At 42.1% G+C, this 27,017-nt stretch overlaps 1 protein-coding gene across 1 annotated transcript; it reads left to right on the forward strand.

Annotated features, from left to right (window-relative positions):
* Positions 1-472: 472 nt before the first annotated feature.
* pemt (phosphatidylethanolamine N-methyltransferase) lies at positions 473-26,740 on the forward strand. The gene is made up of 7 exons (XM_086138978.1): positions 473-723; positions 1,038-1,145; positions 6,769-6,884; positions 12,685-12,830; positions 15,974-16,085; positions 23,058-23,132; positions 26,004-26,740. Exons 1-7 carry the CDS (start codon positions 625-627, stop codon positions 26,050-26,052), a joined length of 705 nt encoding a protein of 234 aa, XP_085995104.1. The 5' UTR covers positions 473-624; the 3' UTR covers positions 26,053-26,740.
* The last annotated feature ends 277 nt before the right edge of the window (positions 26,741-27,017 follow it).

Consider the following 27,017-nt stretch of genomic DNA (forward strand, 5'->3'; position numbering starts at 1 on the left):
ATTAAGTGTTTATTTGTGCAGTATAACTGGTATAATTACAAATGCTGATTTGATGTTGCTTAGCTGCTTTTGTCATTTTCGTGTAATATTATTGTATTGGCTCGCTACATTTTTCTGGTGGGTTGCTTCAGTGTCGTTGATCTTTCACTTAATGTAGAAACTCTACATTTTGGAGGTGGCATGCCCAATGTCTCTCGAATCTCGATACAATCAAAACCTCATCGAATCTTGAAAAAGGAAGATATAAAACTCCGCCTCCAGATGTCGCCGTTAACGACACCATAGCCTGGAGAGGATAAAGTAGAAAAATGACCAATTTGATTTACGAGTGACCCGTTTCACGGGTTAATTTACACTAATTATTTTCCACATTTTAAAACAATAAAACACGGCCCTCCCCTTGATCGAATCACAACTCTTGACTCAAGCGGAGTTCAGATAAAATAACTACATTTCCCAAGATGCAGCACGAGCTGGGTGACAAGCTAACCGGCCATGTGAAGCAGCGAGTGAACGCTGCTCCCTTTAACCAGTGTTGCACTTGACTTTTTGCACTTTCTTTTGATACTTTGCATACACATATACCGGTGTTGACATTGTGTTGTTGTCAGCTGAACGTGTTTGATGAGCAACCCAGCCGGTGGGGTGAACAACAACCCTGCAGAAAATAAACATCCCTTGCCGGACTGTTGTGGAGGTCTTGGCAACGTCGACTACTCCAAGGTAAAATTCAAAACACTTGCACACGTAATTGTCACAAATAACACCAATTGGTGACAGTGAAAATGCTCCGAAAAGCGAAACGCTAGCTTTCACTGATTATTATGTCACCGTATGCACGTAGATTGACAGCCAGGAAACCAGCTGGGACAACTTGACGTATCAAAATAAAACTGAATTTCTGCAATGAAATAAAAAAAATGTAACCGGCTATGCATTCCGTACCGTGCATGCAGCGAAGTCATTAATCCGCGAAAATGGAAAATATAATGTTGATGTCTACACGTTTTAACATGTTTGACTCTTTCTCCTTCCAGATGGACCTGAAGGTTTTTGACGAAGTCTTAAAACACATCGACTTTCACGACCCCAGCTTCCACATTGCTGTGATTGCAATCATTTTCAACCCACTTTTCTGGAATGTGGTAAGTGTTTCCGTTTTGAATTGCACTTGTCACACCCGAGTGTGCGCGCACACCACAAATGAATCTTGTTTTTCAAGGAGTAAATTGTGCAGCTTGACTTAACTGTCCCAGTGGTGCCCTTATTCATAATTGAATTTTGTAATAGGTGTAAAACTTGAATGTTGATGTGTTTAATTTCGATATCCATCCGTTTTCTAATCCAAGTCTCCTCACAAGGGTTGGGGGGGATGCTGGAGCCTATCCCAGCTGTCTTCGGCCAGAAGGGGGGTTGTGGGGGGGTCCACCCTCGCCGGGTTGCCAGCCGGGCACACGTAGATGAACAACCATTTACGCTCACGATCACACCTGGGGACAATTTAGAAGTGTTCCATCAACCTGCCATTCATGTTTTTTGAAATGCTGGAGGAAACCGGAGTACCCGGAGAAAAGCCACACAGGCACGGGGAGAACATGCAAACATATCTATATATTTGTACTTAATGACAAACTTTTTTCTGAAGGTGAATGTGTGTTCCTGTGAGTTGCTCCCCTTTAAAACTGTACATTTTAATGATTTCAACTAAAAAAATAAGTTATATAATGGTGAATTATACACCCAGACCGCTTCCTTACTTGGAAGTCTCGCCGGCGAAAAGCTAATTAAAACGCCCAGGCACAAGAGACTGAAACCGACACTTTTCTTATTTTGATTTAAGGCTCCTTTCATATTCATTCATGTTACATCTTTTAAAGATGAGTGAATAGTTTCCTGGAAACAAACATGCGCAATCGCCTAAGTGTGGGTGATGGGAAAAATAGCAGTCACGGCCAAGTTTACCCGCTTTCCGATGTGAAGTTGTGGCTCCATTTTGCTCCTCGGGTCCTCTCCGCTCACGGAAAGGGTAACAGCTTGGCTACAAATAAGACCCGGCACATACAAATAAATAATTGAGTCAAATCAACTCCTTTGTAGATCTCATTAGATTGGTGGCGAGCGTTAAATGGATGTCAAGATGACATGAGGTACCCGCTTCATCTCAGCAGACATCGCAGGCATCATGGCGCATGGCTTTGGAGAGGCTGCGTGGGTTTTCTCCGGGTACTCCGGTGTCGTCCCACATTCCAAAAACATGCATGGCAGACTGATTGAACGCTCTAAATTGTCCCTCGGTGTGAGTGTGAGCGTGGATGGTTGTTCGTCTATGTGTGCCCTGCGATTGGCTGGCAACCGGTTCAGGGTGTCCCCAGCCTACTTCCCAAAGACGGCCGGGATAGGCTCCAGCAACCCCCATGACCCTTGTGAGGATCGCCGGATCGGAAAATGGATGGATGGATATTCTGATAATGATATACAGTACTATATAGTACTGCAGTTATTCCTTTAAATAACCTGAAATGAATGTCGGATTTCTTTGATCCGTTGTCCATTTATTTTTAAGATGCATATTTTATATAGAAAATACAATCAAATAAAAAAACACTTTTAGAGAAACCTGGAATTTTAAAATGTATTTATATATGTATTTATTCACTTATTTTTTTATTTTTTTTAAAGATGCTAATAAGTGACCAACGTAACAAAACGGCCACCTCTCTACCACGTCATCCCCCGTGGCCGCCCCCCCACGCTGCGAGGCATGACCAATCAACCACGGCGTAATCCACCTGTCGGATTTGTGTAACAGTTGGCTCGAACATCAATTGTTTAGTCATGCCTACAGAGTGAGCCAGGAGGATGATGTCGTCCAAACTCCGACTGCTGTTGTGTTTCCGTTTCAGAGGTTACGTTACCGCGACAGCATAGACAACCCCAGTCATCAAATTTAATTTATTTTATTTTTATTTTTTGGAGTTTTGTGACATCCAGACGATGACCCCGGATGCCGCGAGTCTTTTTCCGAGTGTGTGCAAAATGTCTTTCCCTTGTTGTCCCGCATCAGGCAGAGGTCGGCCTTAGTTGAGGAAATGCGCCTGGATGCACGTATCTCCCCTCCTGTCCATATGTGGCAATGAAATCGATAGCCGAGCTAGCATAATTAAGCATCACCTGATCTACCTGCTTCGGAGATTTCTCGGTCATGGGGGGCTGCAATGCCAGGTGACCTCAATCCACGGGGAATAAACTCATCAAACTCATTCTGTGCCCGTCTTCCAACAAAAAAAAAAAACCCCACAAAATAAAGGCTCATCTGCTGTATCTCAAGAGTCAACCTTTGACTGATCAAACCGGAGCGCGACACGCTTACAGTATTCATGCGTTTTGGATTAGTTGTCGGAGCATAGCCTCAAATGACTGCCAAGCGGAAGATCAGTATCAGGAAGCGCATCTTTAAGTCATGTGTATTTGCCTCGTTCGTGAACGAGATTCTCATGGGTATCAATTATGTCAGCAATGACCTCATGACACACTTGTCTGATGTGATTTTATTCGGTTGCCTCGTTTTGACCTGACCTGTACTCTGTGCAAGGTGAAGGTTGTGGGTTCCTGTCCACTTGTGGGATTTTTTTCAAGCCATGTCAGGGCAAGTGTTCACATTTTTGTTGTTGTTAGGGATTGGTTGATTTTTGTCCCATTTGGCCTCGAATATGGTTTCATTCTCTTCAGAGTATACGTTTTGTGCAATTGACATTTTTTTGGTCTTTGTTTCATTGTGGTGAAGTCATGTGAATTAATCTGCCTTGAAGTTGTGGCCTCCTGTAGCTCTCCCACCCTCACAAATGGTCTTCGGTACAGTAACCAAGTTCTGGGAGTGAACTTTGTCACTTTTCACAACTGCCTGTTATTCGCTTGGGACATATTTACTCTCCAGATTGGAGGCATGATAAATAGTTCACGCGATATGTAGTGGTCATCGCTGTTCTGCTTAGCTTCCTGTAGGTGGTGCTAAGGTGCATTTCAATTTGTAACACATTTCAGCCATCTCCGGACTCCTTAACAGTTCAACCAAACTGCATTTAGATACACAACAACAATATTGACTCTCTCACAAATATCAATTTGGGTACTGACTGCGCTCATAAAGTAATTAATAAATGCAAAAAAAAAAAAAAAATCGTGTGCCGTTTCAAATATTGCGATCTTTCAAATTTTAAACGGGCTTGTTCTGTACGTTGTACAAACAGCTTTACTCAAGTGATGGAGGACTCCTGATAATACAATCCGTTATGTACCAGAAATGCAAATGTGTGTTCATTGTTTAAAGAAACGTCTCGGAAGATGTCATACTTTTTAGGGACTCACTTCTTTTTTTTTTTTTTTTATATCCACAGCTTGTTCGGTACAAATGCAGTTAGCGAAACATTTATGCGTCTCCCGTTTGAATATTCAGTCAGCTCTGTTCTAATTAAGACCCATTTGATCAGAGTGTGCATGTGATCAATGTTTTTGTTCCCAGTCTCGCTTCGTTCTAGAGAGCTCCACACACACACATATTCACACATGAATCCACAGATACATGCTCAGGCGTGTGTTCGCATTCGGTACCGTGTTCAACACTGCGCAAAAAAAACAACCTAATGGACGCGCAACTATCAGCCGAACCCATCCCTGGACAGTTGAACATGTTCTGTGGGGAACATCACAACCGCAGTCCGAGCTAAATGTTCCGGTGGGGAGACACAAGGGCCCTTTTAGCTACCTTGATTGAATTTGTCTTGCAGAGCTGCAAGCCGCTTCTTTGTAACCTCGAGATGTACACGACTTGATAGATGAGCGGAGTGCAGCATCGGTGTTATTTTAGCACAAGAACAGTATTTTTAGCCCGCGGGCGTAATGCACTGGAGAGTTTGTCAATCACTTCGGAAGATTGCGCGGGAGCTCGAATTCCCATCACCTCATCGTCTGAAAGGGACGGCCGGCGCTCATATTTCTGGTGGCCGTTTTTTTTACAAAAGATAATGTGATGTGGCCATGGGTTGGTATTTTTTTCTTCTCTGATGTAAAGAGGAGGAAAAATGCGCGTCACGCATTTGATCAAGCAAATCTTTATGCTGTTAATTCACTGACGTTGAAAACGTCATGTGCTGGTCTGTTGTTTGATTTTCCTGTGGTTTGTTTTCAAACGTGAGTCAATCATACAATTTATCTCACGCTTGTCTCTGTCTCACACTCTTTCTTCCTCTGTCTCTCTCTCTCTTTCCGCTCTGTGTCGTTCCGTCTCGATATTACAAAATGTTGCCGTGTGTCGGACGAAAGCGTCTACCGTACGATATAAGCCTCGTGTTTTCAAAGTTATTCCGAAGTGGAGGTCTGTTGCGACGGTAAAGTCACCCATTCAACTCTTGTGGTTGAGATTGCACGATTATCTGTCGTGGTTTTGTATTATTTTGTCATTTTATGTTAACTGTTCTTTTGATAGTGGCGCGGGCACCCGCAGCGGCTCCTCTCTCTCTCCTGTGGTTGAGAGGAATGAAATTTCATCTGTGCTTTATGTTGCACATTTGACAATCAAGTTGACTTAAACTTGAACTTTTACTCTCTTGGACCAAACGTGCCAACTCCGTTAAAACTACAAACCCAAATTCATGTAGAACCGTCTCATCTTCCGTGCAGGCTACACGACAAATTGGTGAATAACTAGTTTTGAAATCAGAGGCCAATAAAAACAGTTTTTTTTTTCAAATATAATTACATTTCCTTTAAAAAAAATAGGTGGTTGGGAATAAAAATGTTTGCTATATCTCAACATTTTAACTCATTCAGTACCAGCCAATTCTGGACCAAATCTGAAACGACGTTTAAAAACGTCTTTGGGAGTGAATGAGTTAAAAAGTAAAACAATTTGCAATTTTGGTTTTTCAGCAAGAAACATGACGTGGATGCACATAATTTCCTTTGGCGGGCCACGTAAAATGATGTGACGGGCCAGTTCTGCCCCCCGGACCTTGAGTTTGACACCTGTGATTTCAGGGGGAGGGGGGGGGGGGGGAAATGCTGTAGGTCATTACTAGTAACTCAAAATATGTCAAATCTTTTCAACCACCTTTTTGCTTTTTTTCTATTCTCATTTTATTCTTTTTTGGGGGGTGTGTAGGTTTTTGAAGAAGGAAACTCGGTTTATTGGAAAATGTGTCCATCACCGCATGAATAACAACAGTGGCTTGCCAGTCTCACAGACTCGTCACTGAAGCACACGATCCTGCTCCAAATATGCCTAAAAAAAACCAAACAACAACAAAAAACCTTTGGGTGATATGCAATCACTCTTCATCAACACTGTCATAATAGAATTTCAGTTCAGTTTATTCAGCACCTGAGCAAACCCAGGCTGTCTTTTATCACCACATGGAGTCTTTTTGCATTCAGGTTTTTCTTTATTCTTTTTCTTTCTTTTTTTCTTTTTCTTTTTGGAACCAATTGAGGAAAAAAAAAAGGGGTTGCCATGGCGATATCTAGTCCTTTCTGGCTCAGCCATCCAGTCATCTACGCACTTCCTCAACCCACAGAGTGTTATTTAGAGTTTGGTAACGAGTCCATCCATACAGTGTCGTTATTTCAAAGCATTCCAATATATCACCCGCTAAGATTCATTCAGACGTATGCAAGTTCGACCTGAACAATTTCACATTTCTCAAGCACAGTGCCGATTCATATACGATGGGATGAAAGACGAAAGCTCATGGTATCATCGCGTTGATATTTCAGGTGGCAATGTGGGAGCACCGCACACGGAAACTCTCCAAGATTTTTGGAAGCCCCTACCTCGCCTGTTACTTCCTGGGCTTTGTCATCATCCTCCTCAATGTGTATCGCAGCCACAGGTACGACGACACGCCTTCCTGTTATGTTTCATCAATCAAACCTTTTTTTTTTTTTCCTAATGGAATAATTGAAAATATATCGTTCTGCATTGTGATCGGAATTCAACCCTTTCATGCATTTCATGCACCCTGTAACCTGATTAGATGTCCACTGTAGTAACCGCTGTCTCTGAAAGGGTTGAAATGGGTTCATAGAATGTGCCTGCAGGATTTCATCCAAAAGAACATTTTTCAAGTCGTCCATGTTGGACATGAGGAAGGGCCTCTCACTCTTTCTAGGTTTGAGGTCAACACATATAGACAAACAGCCATTCACACTGACATTCACATCTATGGACAAGTATTCCTCAATTAACCCCAAATCGTTAATTATAAGACCGTAGAGCCGCTCGGCTTTCCTTTTGTATCTCTGATTTCTTGCATCTTAGCATCACATTTTGTTCTTGATACCACGCACACTCCCACACTTCCCACTATGGATCAAAATGGCAACAGAAGCTTTGGAGGACTTTGTGCTCCCTTTTTCTCAGGCGATTTGTGTTGCCTGGGAACAGCACTTTTCGAAAACACGGTTGCCGACAACAGCGTTGTATCCTACTGGACTGCTCCTCGTCGTCGCTCGTGTTGCTCAAAAAGACCTCGTGTGAGTTTATTGCAGTATCGGAATACATTAGTGCAAAAAAGTGACTAAATCCGTTTTGTGCAGAAGGGTGTTCTTATCTGTATTTATCCCCCCCCCCCCATTTTTTTTTAATGGAAGTCCAGTATAGTTACTTCAAAGGAAAAAAAAGTTGTGGAAGTCCAGTATAGTTACTTCAAAGGAAAAAAAGTTGCTCGTGGCAGGCCTGCAGAGGATAACAATATTCGTCTCAGAACTGCACGGCGGTCATGCTTTATGGGTGCCTCTGTTCTGTCACTGACGCGTAGGTTGAGTCTACATAGAGCGTGTAATCCAGGGGTCCCCAAACTTTTTCCTGTGAGGGCCACATAACTTTTCCCTTCTCTGATGTTTGTAACAGAAAAAGTGGGACAATCGTAGGGGAGCTTAAAAAATGTATTGTTTTCCAGAAAGCCACACATAACCAAATAACCCTTTCCAGGTTCTTTACAGAAAAAAAGTCAGGAAACATTAACTTTCTGTTGTGCCATGCACAATCTTAACAGATAAAAGTTCAGCTCAGTTGTCAGAGCAGAATCACTCTGACACATATGAGCAGTCTCTTAAAGTTCTTGTGTTCCTTCCTTATAATCCTTTTGTAGGTTCCAGTAGGCTTGTAGACAACGCTGTTTGCAGTTAGGGTTTTTTTTGGGGGCGTTTTTAACACAGTGACGGGTCATTTTGACCCGAGGACAACAGGAGGGTTAGAGGGCCGGGCCAAATGTGCTGACGGGCCGTATACGGCCCGCGGGCCGTAGTTTGGGGACCGCTGGTGTAATCATACACTTCTTCAAAATTGGCCTAATTATTGAACAAAAGTAAGTCAACATGCATTTGGCGAAAAAAAGAAAAATAATCAACTGTTGTGGTGGAGCCGTAACGCTGAAAGCCTTCTGTCCAAAATTGCACTTCTTGTCGTGTAAACAACTTTATTATGAAACGCCACGTCGGATGAAAAATGTAGGTCAGGTCAACGGTGTGCTGTAAAACCTTTTATTTAAATATCAGTGGTGAATGGGACTGCATTTAGCCACGCATTGCCCATCTAACTTTCAAGATTATTATTTTTTCTTTCAAGCCCCCTCCCTCAATGGCAAAGCTGCCCACTCCCCTCTTTTTCAAAAGACTGTGCGAGCTGTGTTTTGTCGAATCGATTCGGCCTGTAAAAGAAGTGCATACTGCAAATAGTTCAGCTTTCAACTTTGTAAGATGGCGACGCATACCAGCAAAACCATTTCAAGCATTAAAAGCCAACAATTTAGTTGCTAAGGCTCGGCTGGTTATGCCTGGAAATCTATAGTACTCCCTTCTACTATTTTAATTGCATTTTTATTTTTCATTAATAAAGAATCAAAATAAGTTCTTGGAATCAAAATAAAAACTACTAATTACTCAAAACTATGATAGCCCTAGATCCAACTCACACGTGACCCTGAACAGGATAAACATTGTAGAAAAGAAATGGGTAGAAGCAACTTATGAGACTAAATTACTCTCTTTGTTTCTTCACAATAACTTCTCATTTCCTGTTTTAAATGGCAGAAATGTTCGTAAATTTGACTGTGTGGTTAAAACATGCTTTTTTTCATATTCCAGTTTCACAAATTTACATCGGTCAGTCTTTCATATACGTTTCACATCCTTGCTGTTAACTAATCCATTGCGTCGGATCCCACGTTTTCTGCTATTTTCACTTCCTGTACGTCGAGAAATCAGTTTGTCATTCAAGTGATTGTGAAGAACACTTTCAATTGAGTGGAATTGATTGTTGATTAGCCATGGAGGCAGTGGTGCTCAATCTCTGCTAGGATGCAAACAAAAACAAGATTTGAACGACATTGACTCATATTAAAAGGTAATAATTATTTATTCATGGGGGTTTCCCTGTTGTTAATCAAATAGCATGCCTTGCTAGCGATAGTAGCATAGGCAGTAAACGACTGTTCCCCACCACTGATTTAAAAAAAAAAAAAAAGTATTTTTGTCGTCGTTTAGGTTATTTTTGACTCAACTGCTTTCTCAGATATTTGATACTTCGATTTTTTTGAGTCTTTATTTTGAAGAGGTCTGATTCTAACCTGAAGCTATCCGATGAATAAGCCACCGCTGTGTGCCTCCCGCAGTGCGTGTATATGCCAAAGGCCGTGTCTAAGCTCATCAAATGTGCGGTTAATTGTTGTCAATTATTCATTGGCGTCAGTGCTACCCTCTGTTCCAAGAGTGCGCGCGGAAAAGAATGACAGTGAACACAAATGACATACCCATAATAGTTATGTAACGATATAGCTAAAGCCCTCATCCGTTTTTTTTTTTTTTGTTTACAAAATAAAGCAAGCCCATTCAGAGATCTAACTACTACCTCGCCTACGCCCCCCATTTCTCATTTCTTTTCCTATCCCGATCCCAGCAGTATGTTATGCGGGCCCATCTTACTTAACACATAGCCCAGCAGTCGTTCTTTCAGTTTGATTTGATGCGACAACCCACCGCATCTCTCGGCAATTTCTTTCTAACAAAGCCACCGCTCCATAAGAGTCGCAGCGCAGACCCCCTAACCCAGTTTTTTTTCTTATTAACCCCAAACCTAGTTTCGATTTGGAGCCATTTTGATCCGCTGTGTTCAAGGCGGTGATGTCCGCTGAACTCTAGAGCACAGTAGCTGAGCGGGCTGCAGGCAGCGCGCAACGAGAATCACACAATGAAGTGACACACATCAATGTAGGCACAGTAGCGCGCCACTCACAGGCTTCGGAAAGAAAAAAGAAAGCCGCTGGTGCTAAATTAACCACAAAACTACACAATAACATTATAGCAGTGCTTTAAAGGGTGTGGCTATCAGCCCGGTGTTTCCTAAACACACATATACATACACACAGCAAGTGAAAGATTTAGGTGTCGGAAGTTAGCTTGTTTTATTTCAGTTATATTCGGACAAGCATTTCTACGAAAACAATTGGGGTTTAAGTCAATGTAATTTTTGGAGGGTTTAGCAAGAGCAACATCCTGTCCAAAAAAGATAATAATTAGGAAAATGCTATCTAGCCGTTTGATTTTTATGGGCAAAATAATGCGTCCATTGTTAACATTAACTACCCAAAGGGGATTATGAAATGGTTGTCGTTACGCAAGACATAATCCAGAGTGAGGTCATAAAAAAAATCTTCCCAGACATACAATACAATACCTCTTCATTGATATCGCACTTTCACAACAACTGCAGCTGCAACAAAGCGCTTTCAAAAAACAGTTCACACAAAAAAAAGATTTTTCCGAGTATAGTTTGACGAAGTGAGCGACCCACGTTCAATGAAGTGGCCCAAAATGTAAGCAAGCACACAATCGGGTCGCCGTTCCATCCAAAAGGTGAATTTTCTTGACTATTTATGATGCTGCCACTTGCACAACAACACATAGTGACCTATTTTTCACACGCTGTGTTGGACATTTTCGTTTTGGGCTGCAATCATTCATGCTTGACCTTTGAATACAAGAAATCATTCTGTTTTTACATTGTAATTAACAATTATCATGCCTTACTTTCTAATAAAGAAACATTCCTGAGGCAAATCCAGTCAATGCTCCTCAAAGCAGAAGAATAGAAATATCGTACGTCGATACTTTCTGTGGCGTTCCAATTGTAGCGAGCGTCCTCCCCATGCAGTAATGTCACGTTGTCACTGGGCCTATAGTGATGACATTTTGCTTAACCCATGGAGCCAGATGACGTCAAACATTTGCACCTGGAACAAGACTTCTCATTACTCGGGTTTTCTCTGATTTTCTTTCTTTTTTTTTTTTTTAAAGGTCAATCTCTGCTTCATGGTAGCATTTTCAACACAGGTTTTTAAAAGTAGATAAATAAACGTATTTTTGGACGGGGCAGCCCGGTGGATCAGCGGATCGCATATCTGCCTCGCGGTTCACAAGTTTGGGTTTCGGTTTCCAGGCTCGGGCTTTCCTAGTGCTTGGGTAAGGGTTGTCCGGGTACCCCAGCTTCATCCCACATTCCCCAAAAATGCCTTTAAGAATTTTAATAGCCCACAAGTGTAAATGTGAGTGTGAGTGGTTGTTAGTCTATATGTATTCTGCGATAAACTGGTCCTCAGTTGGGGGGGGGGGGGGGGGGGTGCCCTGAACTGGGATAGGATCCACCTAATCTGTGACCTACCTGAGAAGAAACAATATAAAATGGATGGATAAATGAAAGAAGCATTTTTGGATGCGTTTTGGCCCTTGTCCCACAAACATTCACCATTTAAAGCAGTGTTTTTGCATTAAAAAAAAAATATCTATATATATATATATATACTCTATATATATATATAAATAACATAAAAATATCCTGATTGTGCTGTCCACATTCTATTCTGACTTCACCGTGGCGGCGCTCTCGAGATGAACATTTTCAACGCGACATGTCGTTCCGTCCTGGCGCCCTCGCAGCACATCCGCGGTGAACGGGTTCATTGACGGCACGTTACCAAGTGCAGTGTGAAAAGGCCCAGAACTTGCTGTAACGAAGAAAAAATATATATATTTTTTTTTTTTTATGCCGTGACTCTTCAAAGTCATGTTAAAGTAGGCCAGCGGTTTCTATAGGCGCTTTTCGTCCGATCTCACTTCCATTTCTCATTAATACCGTTTCGAAGAAGCTGACAAAAGGTTGAACGTCAGTCCCACTCTTCCGATTAGACCTTTCTCTTTTTTTGAAAGAGTAGCTCGGATATGTCCGTAATTATGATTTTTTTTCCACCTCGCAGTCCTTTCACTGTTCCCTTTAACATCTTAAAAAAAAAACTGACTCCACTGGCGACACTTTGGGAACGGCTGCTCGAATTTCCGTGCCACTCGGAAAAACTTCAAAATAGGAAACAAACTGAAAGGCCACCAGTGTCATTAACAGAGCGCTCCTTTGGCTCATTAAATTCATTTAATTGGATTCCGGTTGTTGTGAATAAAACTCTTGCACCAGTCACATATTTATCCTGTTGCTGTAAATGGGTTCACTCAACCTTGAACGACGGTGGAATAAAATGGCTTTGCTTTGAATTGCCTCCCAGTACCACTTCAGTCGGTATTCATTTGGAATCGGGCTTACAAAAACACACTAATGCAATCATTGTGATCTGGTTTTCCCTGCAGTATGGCCGTCGTGATGAAGACCCAGGCCAGGTGGGAGGTACTCAACAGGAATGAGGTCTTCAGCCTGGGCGTGCTCCTCATAGCAACGGGCTCTCTGCTTGTCGTCAGCAGCTTTCTCGCGTTGGGATTCACTGGGACTTTCCTCGGTAAGTTGAATTGGTTTGAGATGTGTCGATGTCACCTGATCTTCCCTCCCGCCAATATGTTGCAAAGTCATAAAATACATTTGTCTTACCTTTGCCGGTCAGTTGCCGTGTCTTAATCGTTGTCCGCTTGCCCATCAACCTACTTTTTGTGATTGATATTTTAAAATAGGTCAGATCATAAATGAGTCAGCCTTGGCGAAATCCAACACGCACTGTGAAGAAATTCAACTTACTGTCGGGTATGCAGATCAAATTCTGACACCGGTCGTAACGGGACCGAACAGCAAACAAGGGGTCTGGTACTCGGTCAGCCGTTCTTGAACTGTGGGAGGGAGGTGAAATAGCACATTGAAAAAAAATAAAAAATGTCCTCGTGGATTTACATCCGGTGCACAAGACAAATTGCATCGTTTTATTTGCATCCAGGCGTTGTATTTTGACTTTTGCATCGGCGTTTGCATTTCAATTGGTTGATTTCGTTCGAAGTTGTTCCAGGTCATTTCCAACATAGAGCTGTTTATTTTATTTTTTTCCCCACAATTGCAGTACCTTGTTCGTGTTTTCATAGATGCACCTGACCACCGTATCCATGACTCCCGACCCTGCAACATTGGGTTGGGACCCTGCAACTTTTGCTCATTTCCAAAGCTCCAAATGCAGTACAGTGATCCCTCGCTATTTCGCCGTTCGTTTATCGCGGATTCGGTGCATCGCGGATTTTTTCGAACATATTCATTTAAAATAAATCAATAAATTCTTATACATGGAGTACAATACTATATATGTTGCTCTATGCGACCCGCAGTTGTTTTGCAGCTTCTCACAGACTGTTTGCGGACTTTTTTCTGCGGACTTAAAAAAAAACATTTTTTTTAACCTGTGTTAATTGGTCGCTACTTCGCGGATTTTCGTTTATCGCGGGTGCTTTTGGTCCCCATTATCCGCGATAAACGAGGGATTACTGTAATTTCTGAAAAGTTGTGTCTCCAATGCAGAGGTAAAGGCTGAGCGGTTGATCCGTTGCCTAATATTTATGATTGAATGTCCAACCCCAGATGCTTAAATTACAGCCAAATTTACTACAGCTAAAATTAAGGAATTTGCTTCGCTGGTGCATATCATTTACCCTTTGTCGATACAGGAGCCAGGCCTCCCAGTATTTATGTCCATTTAATTTAAATGATATCTAGGACAGTAGGTCTCATTGTAATGCCAGCCCCGGACGTTCGTACCTCTTATTTTGGAACATGAATATTAGGAGAGAACTGTATGTATAATATTCGGAATGTTCACAACGAAGCCTTTCGATCGATTTAATGTATGCTCACAAGTGGCTGGGCTAATCAAACGTGTAAATATGTACATATTTATACATTGTATAAATGGCCTCTTTCGTCAAGGGAACAAACGGGATTTCAAAGTGAAAATCCCTCAAGCCCACAATAAGATCACGGTGTTGTTGGCCCAATGAAAAGACACCCCTCACGAACATTAATGCCTCCGCGGCGCGACGGGATCATCAACACCCAGACGCTCTCGGCCTCTCAGGCAGATTTCGAAGCAGTAGTACGCGTAATTAGGATTTAATTTAGCGAGGAGGGGGGGATGTAAGCCCTCGCGGGCCTTAAGAGACTAAAGCCCGTGTTGATTCCGTGTGTCATCTGCGCTCTATATTTTAACCCCCTCAAGTCACCGTGACCTGATGAGTCAAGGCGATGGAACAGAAACAAAGATCATCAAACGACACGGAGGCGCGAATGTGTCCGCCACCTGGCATGACAACTTGTCCATTTTCTTGCCACTCCGCACTTGAGGGAAACCAGCTTTGGCCTCTCCCCCCCCACTAACCTCAACTGAAACCAAACATCGGTGACACATCAATGCAGCAGGTTGCACTTGGCTTTGAATGGTTTGAATTATGGATGGATGGAGATTGGTGCTCCGGAAGCCAAAAATTGGGTTAAGTGAATGTTATGCATCCATATGGCAATTCCCCCCGCCCCTCCTCCCCATTTCAAAAACAAACAATTGCCTCCAAAGCCGTAGGGGTCTCGATGATGTTACATCACTGCGCCAGTTATATAACTTGGACATTAGCAGCACATAAGGCCACAGGATGTGTTTTTTTTTTTGTAAACTTTCCCTCCCCTTTCTACGGTTATTTCCTCTTCCACTTGGTCGAACTATGTCCATGTGTGTACAAGATCTGGGTGAAGTGTATCGCATGGTGCTCAAGTTGGCAGTGAATGGCCGTGAAGGATAAAACGATGTTGCCCTTCAGCTGTCACTCCAGTTCTGTTGTTGCAGCTCACAACTTAAATGGGCCGAATATTTATTTTTTTTTCCAGAGTTTATTTGTAGAAACTCCCATTCCGGGACATCTCGATTGATTAGGACAACTTCTGTTGGAAATACAGTAAGACCGCAGTGAAAGGTCCCATGTAAAGAGCTGGATTTGCCGACCTGAGGCTGATAAAAACAAACCATTTCATCTAATTTAAAAAAAAAAACTGCAATGTGATTGTAAAATAGACGGATGTCAGCATTTTTAACATTGCAACACTGATCTTGACCAGTTCATGCACCCTGTAACCTGGTGACACGATAAGCTTGTCCACTGTAGTGACCGCTGCCCCACAAAGGGTGAAAGACACACACACACACATGCACGCATTGAGTATTGACTGGAAGACGTCAACTCATTTGAAGTGATTTCAAATTATATTCCGTGAAATAACATTGGGTTGAATGTGTTGCGTAATTCTTACCCACTTAAAAAAAAAACAACAACAAAAAAAAAAAACAGAAAGCACAGCTAGCCCGTTCGTTTTCGACAACATACAAATGCAGCATTCATGACTAGGCACAGCGTTCTTAACACAAAAGTGCATTGTCACTTTTTTCTTTTTTAAATGTAATTAACTCATTCGGTACCAGCCAATTCTGGACCAAGGCTGAAAAGACGTTTAAAAACGTCTTTGGGAGTGAATGAGTTAATCCAGCACAAGTGGGAACATCTTGAATATGTCACACGTCAAATAAGCACAACGCTAGAACCACGAGGGCGGTTGACTCTCATGTCCTCTTTTATGGCAACATGTTACATGAAATGGCTGTATTGATGTCTCTTACGTACTCTGCAGGTAACTACTTCGGCATTGTGATGGACGAGAAGGTGACGGGCTTCCCTTTCAACCTCGCAGAGAATCCGATGTACTGGGGCAGCACGGCGAACTACCTCAGCTTAGCGCTGATGTAAGTGTTTCTTTGTATTTACACTGCACGCCGTCTTGCGTGATCGGATAGGCAGCGGTTGCGTTCAGCCACTGCGACTTATTTCCACTGATTTGTCACAAAGCATTTAAGTGCGGCGTCATGAATGTAAGGTTGATAAATGTGACGTGAAATTGCACTCGGAATACTGGGGGAGCTGATGTGGAAACGGCCCGCATGATAGTCCGCAAATGAATCGATGTTTTCTCTAACTTAGCTCCTTCTTGAAACGGCGCGGAAATATGTTTCCGTGGAAACCGGGAGCACTCCACCATCTCGGCCTGCGTAGTTGAGGCAAGTGCTTGGGGGGGTTAATGAACTACCAACAGTTGCTGTATCGGCTCTTTTCTGTCACTCACCCCGGCCCTTAAATCCATCACCTTGATTGTCCTTTTGCGACGAACGTTTTCCGTGCTCTCCCATTATGGGTTAGTTCATTTTGAAGACGTCACTCAACCTTTCAGAGTATTTGTAAATGCCGCCGAGTAAACGGGGTCTCCCAAAGAGATGAATTAGCTTGGATGCTACTAGACCAGCATTTTTTTTTTCAGAAATGAACAATATTTTAAAAAGAGCCAATCATATCATTGGGGTCTATGGCATGTTTCTTAGCCGTTCTGTCTTCCATCACCTTTTTTGAATAATTGTGATTAGTTCTTTCTCAAAACTACTCTTTTCACACTGTTTTTGTTCAGGTTCTGCATTCTTATCATATATGAACGCATGTACGAGGAATGTGAAAGGTTACAGACATAAATATAAATACCAGTTTATTAGCATATAAAACAATGAGTCGAGATTATTTCAAAAGTCTTTCCACCATTGTGATCAATACCCTGTACAATTCTTTTTTAAATTTTATTTTTTGGAGGGGGGGGGGCATGTTTTAGTGACAGCAACGAAACAACTGAGATGGTTTGTACACTTGTGCAACTATCACCCGCGTTCCTCATATGTGTCGATTGTGAGTGCATCAGGAGCCACGAAAACAAATCCGTTTACCGTATTTTCCGTACTAAAAGGCGCACCGAAAAGCCTTCCATTTTCTGAAATGCTCACAGCGCGCCTTAAAATCCGATGCGACTTGTGTATGGTCATAACGGTAATATATACTGTATGTATGAAAAAAAATTACAAAATAGGCCATTCATTGAAGGTGCACCTCATAATCCGGTGCGCCTTTTAGTGTGGAAAATCCGGTAATATATTGTGAGTTCTGTTCAATCTTGCTATTGCCGTAGGCGAGTATGATGAGGTGGGACGTCGTTTTCTGCAACAAGCGCGTTTGGCATTTGCCATCGAAAATGTCTGGAGCATGCGTACGGAAGAGGTTGAGCGGTCATAATTCACAACAGAATGGCTTCAAACCATGCATTCATCCAGTAAAATGTGAGTGCCGGTGAACGTATCTCTGTCACATCTGCCACGGGTGAAAAATGTCCTAATTATCATCTTAGCAGATGCAAATGAGGAGTATGAATAGCGAGACGAGGAAAAAAAACAACCAAACGTCATTCTTCTGCCTCTTGCTGTTCCAGGCTCCTACACATTAGGCAGCCCGCTGTGTAACCAGGATGGGAGTTTACCTGACCCACATTAGAAGCACTTAGACGAGATGACTGGTTACATGAGCCAGAGTCGTGTTGTTCGAGAAGCGGGATGCTAGGATGTGAATCGGTCACATGATGGTCCTTCTCTTTTGTGGCAAGATTGGGGTGTCTTTATATGCAGAGTATCACTTCAGCCCCAATGCTGTGCTGGAAAAGGGACTCTGACGTAGGGCAATTACGGAGCCGTGGAGCCATCGGTCAGTTATGTTGGCCAAGATAATGTGCTTGCTGTAATTTCAACACTTTTGGCTCGGGTTGATAGGAGACTATTCAGTGCCACCATATATATATTTGACCAACTGTTTCATAAGGCTGTTTCAAAGCATTCTGTTATGTGCCTTTGAAAAGCTTTCTCCACTAAAATTCAATAAAATAGAAAATCACAAGGACTGCATCTAATGTCATCACGTGAGCAATACAAGGAGAGATAATTAAAGGGATACTTTTGTGCAGCTTCATTTTTTAAAAACTTTTTCAACCAAACAATTCGACTGACTGGTATTTGGAACTGTTCATTTGAGGATGTTTGATACCAATTTTTTGAAGTCAGACCCCCCACCCCCTGCCCCATACCTTCAAATAAGGCTTGTATAAGCCTTCCTAACTGGTATCCTCCTTTTCTTTCCATCAATTTGGGAGGAACATCCAGTTCTTAGAAATATTACTGTTGTGCCGTATTTTCTCCACTTGAAGGTAACTGTCCTGACTAAGGTGTTCCACCACCCCCCAAGTTATAAGAGGTGGCACACACTTGATTTTAGCGATCAGAATATCGTGCCGAGTGTGGCTGCGGACAGCATATTATTGTCAAAAAAATTTGGGGCTTGACTTCCTCCTTTAAGTCATCACCACATCCGCCGATGCGCTCTATGCTACGTATTCATTTGCATTTTGGCCCCTGAAACTACGCGCTTCACTGTTTATCCACAGGCAGGCATATGACATTTTAAATATGGTTAGGTGTTGTTTTAAATCACTACAGTATATGCGATATTATCGCTTGATTGATGGAGTCCTGGCAGTCTGCTGGATTTTGTAATTGCTATTTTAGAACTAATGTATTTACTGTGTATAAAATGTGGTCTTTATTCAGAGACACGAGCGTATTCAGGGATGCGTTCAAAAAAAAAAAAAAAAGTGTTGTCGGATTGTCGTTCAGTTCTTCATAGTGCTCTGACTGGAGACGCGGAATGGCAGAGTGTCAGGCACGACAAAATGGAAGCAACACAAGCAAGTTTCGAGGGTTGTGGGCTGATAGCAGTCTTTTTGACGTTAGAGTGTGAAATACGAACGAAGGCAAACGCACAAGAGGCTGCAGGAGCATCATCCTTCTCAATCGAGAAAAAAAAGAAAAATTGCACAAAGGCGTCTCCAAATAACTATGAGGCATAAAGACCAAAAAGATGTAAAGATTCATGGCTGAAGTATTTTTGAAAAAAAAAAAGTTTTCAATAGCTTTTGCATGATATAACACATTCTGACCCGTAGGGGCCTTGAGTTTGACACCTTGATTAAACGTTCCTTGCGAATGACTGCTGATGACCCCATTGTGTACTCTGCCTTTTACCCAAAATCAGCCCTGGCAGACTTTTGATTGCAAATAATACCACATCCGAGTCAGCTTAGTTTACTCGTCTCGTCTTGTACCATTACTGGCCCCGCACAGCCAGCTCATCCCGTCACCTGAGGACAAGCACCGTTAAAAATGGACGGATGTATGCAGTGTCAAAGTAGGTTAATGTATACCTTGACTCACATCTGAAGACTGCTCTCATCACGAAATGCAAACGCAGACCTTTTTGCCCATCATTTCAACAGCATGTCAACAAATCTTGAGCAGCCTTTTCAAAGCACGTCTTACTTCTTTGAAAAGTCTGCACAATAGCGGTTTCTACGTTCCTCTTTCTACCCTTGCTACGTGAGGTCAGCATTCGCACTGATGGTCGACGAAAGCGTCACGGCAAACCTCGTCACAAGCACGCCCGCTCGCCTTCCAAACTTTCCGTTCCATCAGCTGACATTTGTGTTGTAGCATTTGAGTCAATTTCAGCGGCTGTTTTTAGTGCGCTGTCTCGTCTCACGCCGGTCAGAGCAACACTCTCTTCCGAAATGATGTGTCTGGAGCTTTTGGGGGGGGGGGGGGGGGGGTTCTTTTTTTCTGGATGTCAAATAATGGTGGTCAAGCGCAAATTGACGTTGTCAATCCAACCAAGGGGCAACCTTCAAAATCAGGTTGAGGTAGCAGAAGTACTCACCATCTGTAGTCTGTATTTAACTCATTCAGTCGCAGCCAATTCTGGACCAAGTCTGAAAAGACGTTTAAAAACGTCTTTGGGAGTGAATGAGTTAAGTAGAGGTACAAAAAACTCAAATTACAATAATTGACTGAACTGTTCATGTGCATTCAAAAGCTGAGTCACATTAAGTTCACCAGGTATAGGTTTGAATGCTTTTTAGGCTCGTCCTGAAATTTCACCTGAAAGCCAAATTTTCCGAACGTTTTGACAGTAGTGTCTACTGGAGACTTAATTGGTCCAAGAAACTTGCTATAAAGCTAAACAATCAATCAGTCCGGACGTTCCACAGGGAATCTTTACAGTCGATTGCCTGTTTGCGGTCTTGCAACTGGGAATTGAACAAACATGCAACAAGACACTACTCTAGTCACAGCAAATGTCAAAGGTCAATTTTCCCATCGTCGTAATATGACCCAGGGGGAGTATCAATCGTACGAGATGGAGTGCTGCATCTCAGTCATACGGTTATCTCTCTTGGTCATGTGCTCTGCTTGTGTGACGAGAACACCTCAGCAATGATTTTTGAAAAGGTCACTTGTCTGCCACGGGCAAAAAAAAAAAAATCTCTTGGCTCCGCTTTCGTCATCTCTCGTGTTGATAAACGTGTTTAAGTGACGTTTAAACAACAACATTTCGATATACACTCATTGTTTATTTGTGGCATAATTCATCATGTAAAAAAAAAAAAAAATCCAAACAAACGGCAAATAAAGAGCAAACGGCAGCAGTCTGCGGAATGTTGAGACAGATCTTGGTTGAATTCAGGAATGTGCGACTTTGTGAGCCTTCATTTACATGTTCTCACGGTACATCATGCAAGCATCTTGAAATCCCATATGGCCGTGCACCAACCCATGGCGCTTACTCATGAGCACAGTCACTTTGTGTGCACCGACGCAGTAGACAGTCTGTCTGGGTAAAATAAAGAAATAAATTAATACTGTGCACCGTGAGGCGAACGTGCTAACCTCTCGATCGCCGTGCCGCCCTTGCCATGTTTCCATCAAACCCTACCATTTGGATACTGATCTCATATCAAAGTGAACTGCAGAAAAATCCGATTATAAAAGCAACAAAAATACGTTTTCGCATATTCATATTTATTTAAGCATGATTGATGCTTGAGGCAAAATGACCCAAGTGGCTCATTAACGGAGTGAATGAGCCCGCAATTAATAAACAACGGAGAAAAATAAGGTCACAGCATGATCGAGTCATTGCGACCACACTGACCATTTTTTTTTTCCCTTCTCAGAGTGTCACCATCACTGTCTGGTGATGGTGATGGTGATGGTGATGGTGAAGGGGCAACCTTCAAAATCAGGTTGAGGTAGCAGAAGTACTCACCATCTGTAGTCTGTATTTAACTCATTCAGTCGCAGCCAATTCTGGACCAAGTCTGAAAAGACGTTTAAAAACGTCTTTGGGAGTGAATGAGTTAAGTAGAGGTACAAAAAACTCAAATTACAATAATTGACTGAACTGTTCATGTGCATTCAAAAGCTGAGTCACATTAAGTTCACCAGGTATAGGTTTGAATGCTTTTTAGGCTCGTCCTGAAATTTCACCTGAAAGCCAAATTTTCCGAACGTTTTGACAGTAGTGTCTACTGGAGACTTAATTGGTCCAAGAAACTTGCTATAAAGCTAAACAATCAATCAGTCCGGACGTTCCACAGGGAATCTTTACAGTCGATTGCCTGTTTGCGGTCTTGCAACTGGGAATTCATTCCCAGTCTTCATTTACATGTTCTCACGGTGCATCATGCAAGCATCTTGAAATCCCATATGGCCGTGCACCAACCCATGGCGCTTACTCATGAGCACAGTCACTTTGTGTGCACCGACGCAGTAGACAGTCTGTCTGGGTAAAATAAAGAAATAAATTAATACTGTGCACCGTGAGGCGAACGTGCTAACCTCTCGATCGCCGTGCCGCCCTTGCCATGTTTCCATCAAACCCTACCATTTGGATACTGATCTCATATCAAAGTGAACTGCAGAAAAATCCGATTATAAAAGCAACAAAAATACGTTTTCGCATATTCATATTTATTTAAGCATGATTGATGCTTGAGGCAAAATGACCCAAGTGGCTCATTAACGGAGTGAATGAGCCCGCAATTAATAAACAACGGAGAAAAATAAGGTCACAGCATGATCGAGTCATTGCGACCACACTGACCATTTTTTTTTTCCCTTCTCAGAGTGTCACCATCACTGTCTGGCGAACTCGGTCAGTTTTATAAGCTTCATTAACAATTCAGCATAATGTCTCACCGCCATGTTATGGCGGTCATGTACATGTTCTTCTTTTCACGTCGTGAAGTGCAAACAAATTGGTCACGGCCGAATGGTTGTGACTAAGAAGTCAGACTATTATTTATTTATTTTAAAAAATGTTTTGAGTTGAATGCAAAAATATTTTGTACCTGAGACATCAAGGCTCTTGCTTGTTCCACCCAGTTTGTCATATTATTTTTCATTCCCTTCTCTACTTTCATTCTGCTTTTCAAAACTTAGTGTGCCTTCTGGATGCGTTATGTTTTAAAAATATATATATATATTATTATTCCTGACTAAAAACGAAAAAAATAGTGCAAAGTGTGTCAGTGGGCCACTTTCTCAGCAGGAGTATGTAGGTCAGTGTATTGTGCAGTGTATGTGTTTCATCTGCAGCTGTCACCAGACATCATTTCAGACGGATGCTTAATTGGAAATAAATGTTCGATCAGTCAACGTCACAGTGTAGCCTTTCCTGTCTGGTAGCATCAATTTATATTCAGCTAAAGTTGGCTCCAAAATACGAATATGATATCATTGGCATTCCGTGTATGTGTTACGGCCCGAATCAAATTTGGTACAAACATGAATCCATCTCTTTGGAAGACCATCGTCTGTCTTAGCGTGAAACTGAAATGGGGTTTTTCCCCTCTCACAGATGCCCCATAATAAACTTCAAGATGTTGTTGACTGCAAGACGTACTGAACACACAATACGCAGGATTGATTTTCTCGATGGTTTGTTTTCCTTTTGTGTGTCACCAGAGGTGCGAGTCCGGTGGGTCTTTTGTTGACTGCAATTGTAGCGTTGGTCTACAAGATAGCAATACACTTTGAGGGGTAAGTCCTGCGCAAGACTGAACTCACGTAGAGTACTTATATAAATGGAACGGCAAACCCCATTTCCACTGAAGTTGGGACGTTGTGCATGCAGTGCTTTTTAATTCCTTTTCAACCCGTATATTCCATTGAATATATGAGATATTCAATCTTCAAACCAGAGAATATGAGTCATTTTGCAAAGACGAGATGCAAACTACCGTATTTTCCGCACTATAGGGCACGCCTAAAAGCATAAAATGTTCTCAAAAGCCGGCAAGGCGCCTTATAATCCATTGCAGCTTGTATGTGGATCAATATTCAGATTTTAGAAGTATTATTTTAAATGTTCTGTCAAGCGCTTTGTTACACCTGCAGCGCTTGTGAAAGCGCTATATAAATATATCTGTATTGTATTGTATTCCTTTTAGCGTGGTTCCATCTAGTGGATGCATAATGCAACCTCAGCCTCTATTGTAGCTTCTATCCCATGCGCCTTATAATGCGGTGCGCCCTATATATGAAAACAGTTTTAAAAGAGGTGAGCCTTATACTCCAAAGTGCCTTATAGTGCGGAAAATACGGTGCATTTATCTGTATTCATTGCTTGTGGTAGATTTCCGACAATAATGCACAGATACTGCGCTGTCAATATTAAAGGTGAATCCATATAAAATTTTAACATCATGGATTATTGACCGAGATGAGAGCACGGATGATCTGCAAGGCGTTTCTGCCTGCAGCAACCGCTGACGGCGCCATTGGATTGACTGGAAGGTGGTCACCATAGGGCCACACTTCACTGCTCCTTCAGCCCAAGTCTCCCTTGTTCTGCATCCTTTGCCAGATCTTTTGTTGCCTCCTTTATTTTGAAGACTGTGCATTGCATTGCCACAAGTTTCATTTGGGATAATATGGAGGAGAAAAAAAACACCTTCTTCGCCACTTTTTGCACATTAGTGAACAGCAGCAGGCAAAATAATTTATTTATAAGATAAGAAAACCTTTAAGAGTCTCGCAATGGAGAAATTCCCAATTCACAGCAGCAAAGTTATGAAAGGAAGAAGTAGAACAACAAAATATAGGAGCTGCTGGATGCATGTAAAGACAAACTTGGTGGGCAAAAATTCAAATTTAACCCTCTGATTTGAAATGCGTAGGACAATCAACTCCTCTGTCACAGTGTCTCAACGTCCCCCTTTTTTTATTACTCTACCCTCCCTGCATGATGACGCATTGATATTGTTTCCATAAAATTATTTGGCTTTTTTTGAGCAAACAAACCTCAGATGACCACGGTCGTCAGCTATGTTTGTGTGTTTAGATTTAACTGGAATGCTTTGAGCTTTCCCAGAAGTTTTCAAAGCAACCCGAGTGGGGGCTCTTTCACATTTCCATCACGTGGTACAGTTGAGTTCATCTGAAAATAATCACAGCGTGATGTCAATGCCGCACAGCGAGGTGCCAAGTTATTACCCTTTCAATTAGTCCCTCAACGGGTTGGTGCAGAAAACTGGTCTGGTGCGGATTTGTTATCTCTTATACAATCAAAAATATGGACCGAACAGACTCGATCTGTGCATCATTGTCAAAACTGAAACATTTCTTACCTTGTGAAATTGTTTCAAGTCCTTCAGCAGTCTTATTTAGGCTACGACGTAACAACGGGAACAGCCGGCCTATTCTGTATTTTGCGGTGGCCTCGTTTAATCTTTCGAAAACCTTGTTTGGGCCCTGTGTATGCGACACGCTGAAGTGACGGTGTCATCCATTCACCATTCGTGGTTGCAAAAGATCATGCCGCATGCCGAGTTATCCGTGCTTCAAAGCGATGCAAGTAAACCAAACAGAGCCATGATCCCACGTACAGTACGGCGGTGTAGAGGTACCACTGTATTTGTTCCGATCTTTGTCAGAGTCACTGAAGAAACGACCCTCTGCTATATTTGTCCGTTATTATGACTTTTACGATGATAAGAGTTGAGTGAGGGCTCCTCAGTCATTCTCGCATGACATGAGCCTAATCGCCGAATGAGAACTTTAAGCGACCTCACCAGCAGCCGAGCCCTGGTCAAAGTTCATTTTCTTTGTCGAAGATGAATCAATTTCAATCAATTCATAAGACTTTTCAGGCAAGGAAACAAACGATTCCGAGGATTGAAAGGTCCGAGTTCTCAAAAATAACCCCCTCTTGATTCCCATTTCTATCCATAGTTTTCCGCTCATAAATAGCGAACGGGTTTCACATTTCCCATTGTCAGCTGACTGATTTCTGAGCGTTTCGGGGAGGAGAAAAAAATAATCTCAAAAGTCAAGAACAGTATCATCACTCTGGATAAAGCTTTCAGAGAAATACGATAACGGCACCTTTGACCGACTTCGACTCAAACGGAAGGAAATGCTCAAATTCATGTGATCGGCGCTATCTGTGTACCTTGCTTTGCGATCAATGGTGCTCAGACCTTTGCAAAAAAAAAAAAAAAACATAACAAAACAAAACAAGGCAACACGGGTGGCTCCCATTGTGAGCCGCACACAATGAGAAAAATCTCTGACCCGTTCCAAGCCGGTGAAAGCGCATCGGTAGTCGATACACAACAAGTCACTGGCAGTATGATGCGGCACCGTCGATCGATCAATCTTTGACAGCGCACCGAGCGTCGCTCATAATCACACCCCTCTCGATCAACGATTTCGTATGTGGCACGAAATCTTTTGACTCCACAGCTGCGTAAAACGGAAGCCATCTTATATTGGTCCCCGCCGTCATATAGTGTACACACGTATAGTCAACTCACGGTTGATGGAACATGCGCAGGATCCTGGTACAGGGTGGTACGGCGTTCGGATTTATTGTCCTGTAATAATATGTTTGTTCTGCTATATTTGCAGAGGTTTCATTGAGCAAATCTATCAGCAGAGGACGCGCAAACATGAATAATCGCATCCTGTTGGGGTTGTGGGAGGATTCCCACCTGATCCAGAGGACCGTGACATGGCACGAGCGATTGTCAAGACAATTCCAGTGTTACGCTCAGTTGACAGTTGCACAAAGTTGTGTTCCTATTTTTTCAAATGTTCCCCCCCCCCCCCCCCAAATCATAGATCTCATTTTTTAGGATCAAACATCTGGGAAATGTGTTTTGTGGTGCTCTGGGAACAATTTCAAACCATAATTACATGTCAAGAATGCAGGAAGCAATTACGGTAGCACAACATAATTAACTCGAAGCAAAATACTTTGATTTTTTTTTTTTTAAAGAAAGGAAAGAGAGCAATTAAAATAAATTGTATGTTTTTTTCCCCATTATTTAAGAAATTTGACTGAAGACAATGATTCCTTTTGCGGCCACTTTTTATTTTATTTTTATTTTTATTTTTGCTTTTGCATGCCCAATTTCAAATAATCAATAATCGTTTGCTGCTAAATGACTGTTTTATTTTGGCCATATTTCCACAGTATTAAATCTTTCATGAGCTCGTGCCTGTAAGAGTCTCAGAAGAAGCTCATTTTGTTGACCCCTAGGCGTCAGTTTAGTTGACACGCGTGAAAATATTCTTTCAGACTGAAGAAGGTAATGACGATGATGTTGATTGGACATGTTTATGTAATAAATGAAATGACTGATTTCTCTTTTCCTGTATTATAAAATCGCGTTTACGAATGGCGGAACTAAATTCCGCAAGATGGGTGAACTTTCATTGATTTGTACAGTCAACAACAACAAAAAAACAATTTGGGTTTGTTTTTTGTTGTTGTATTGATTGATTGTTGTTATTATCTACCAATTGGTTCGTTTTTGTTGGTTTGACCCTTTTTCAAGGCCGTACTTTGAATCATCCACCTGGACAATCCAATCCGCTTGCTGGTCACACAGAACTTGGAGGTGTGGGGCAGGGCGATCC

Source organism: Hippocampus guttulatus, chromosome 19 (genome assembly GCF_054856545.1).
Source record: "Hippocampus guttulatus isolate MCC_2025c chromosome 19, RoL_Hgut_1.0, whole genome shotgun sequence".
NCBI classification, from domain to species: Eukaryota; Metazoa; Chordata; class Actinopteri; order Syngnathiformes; family Syngnathidae; genus Hippocampus; species Hippocampus guttulatus.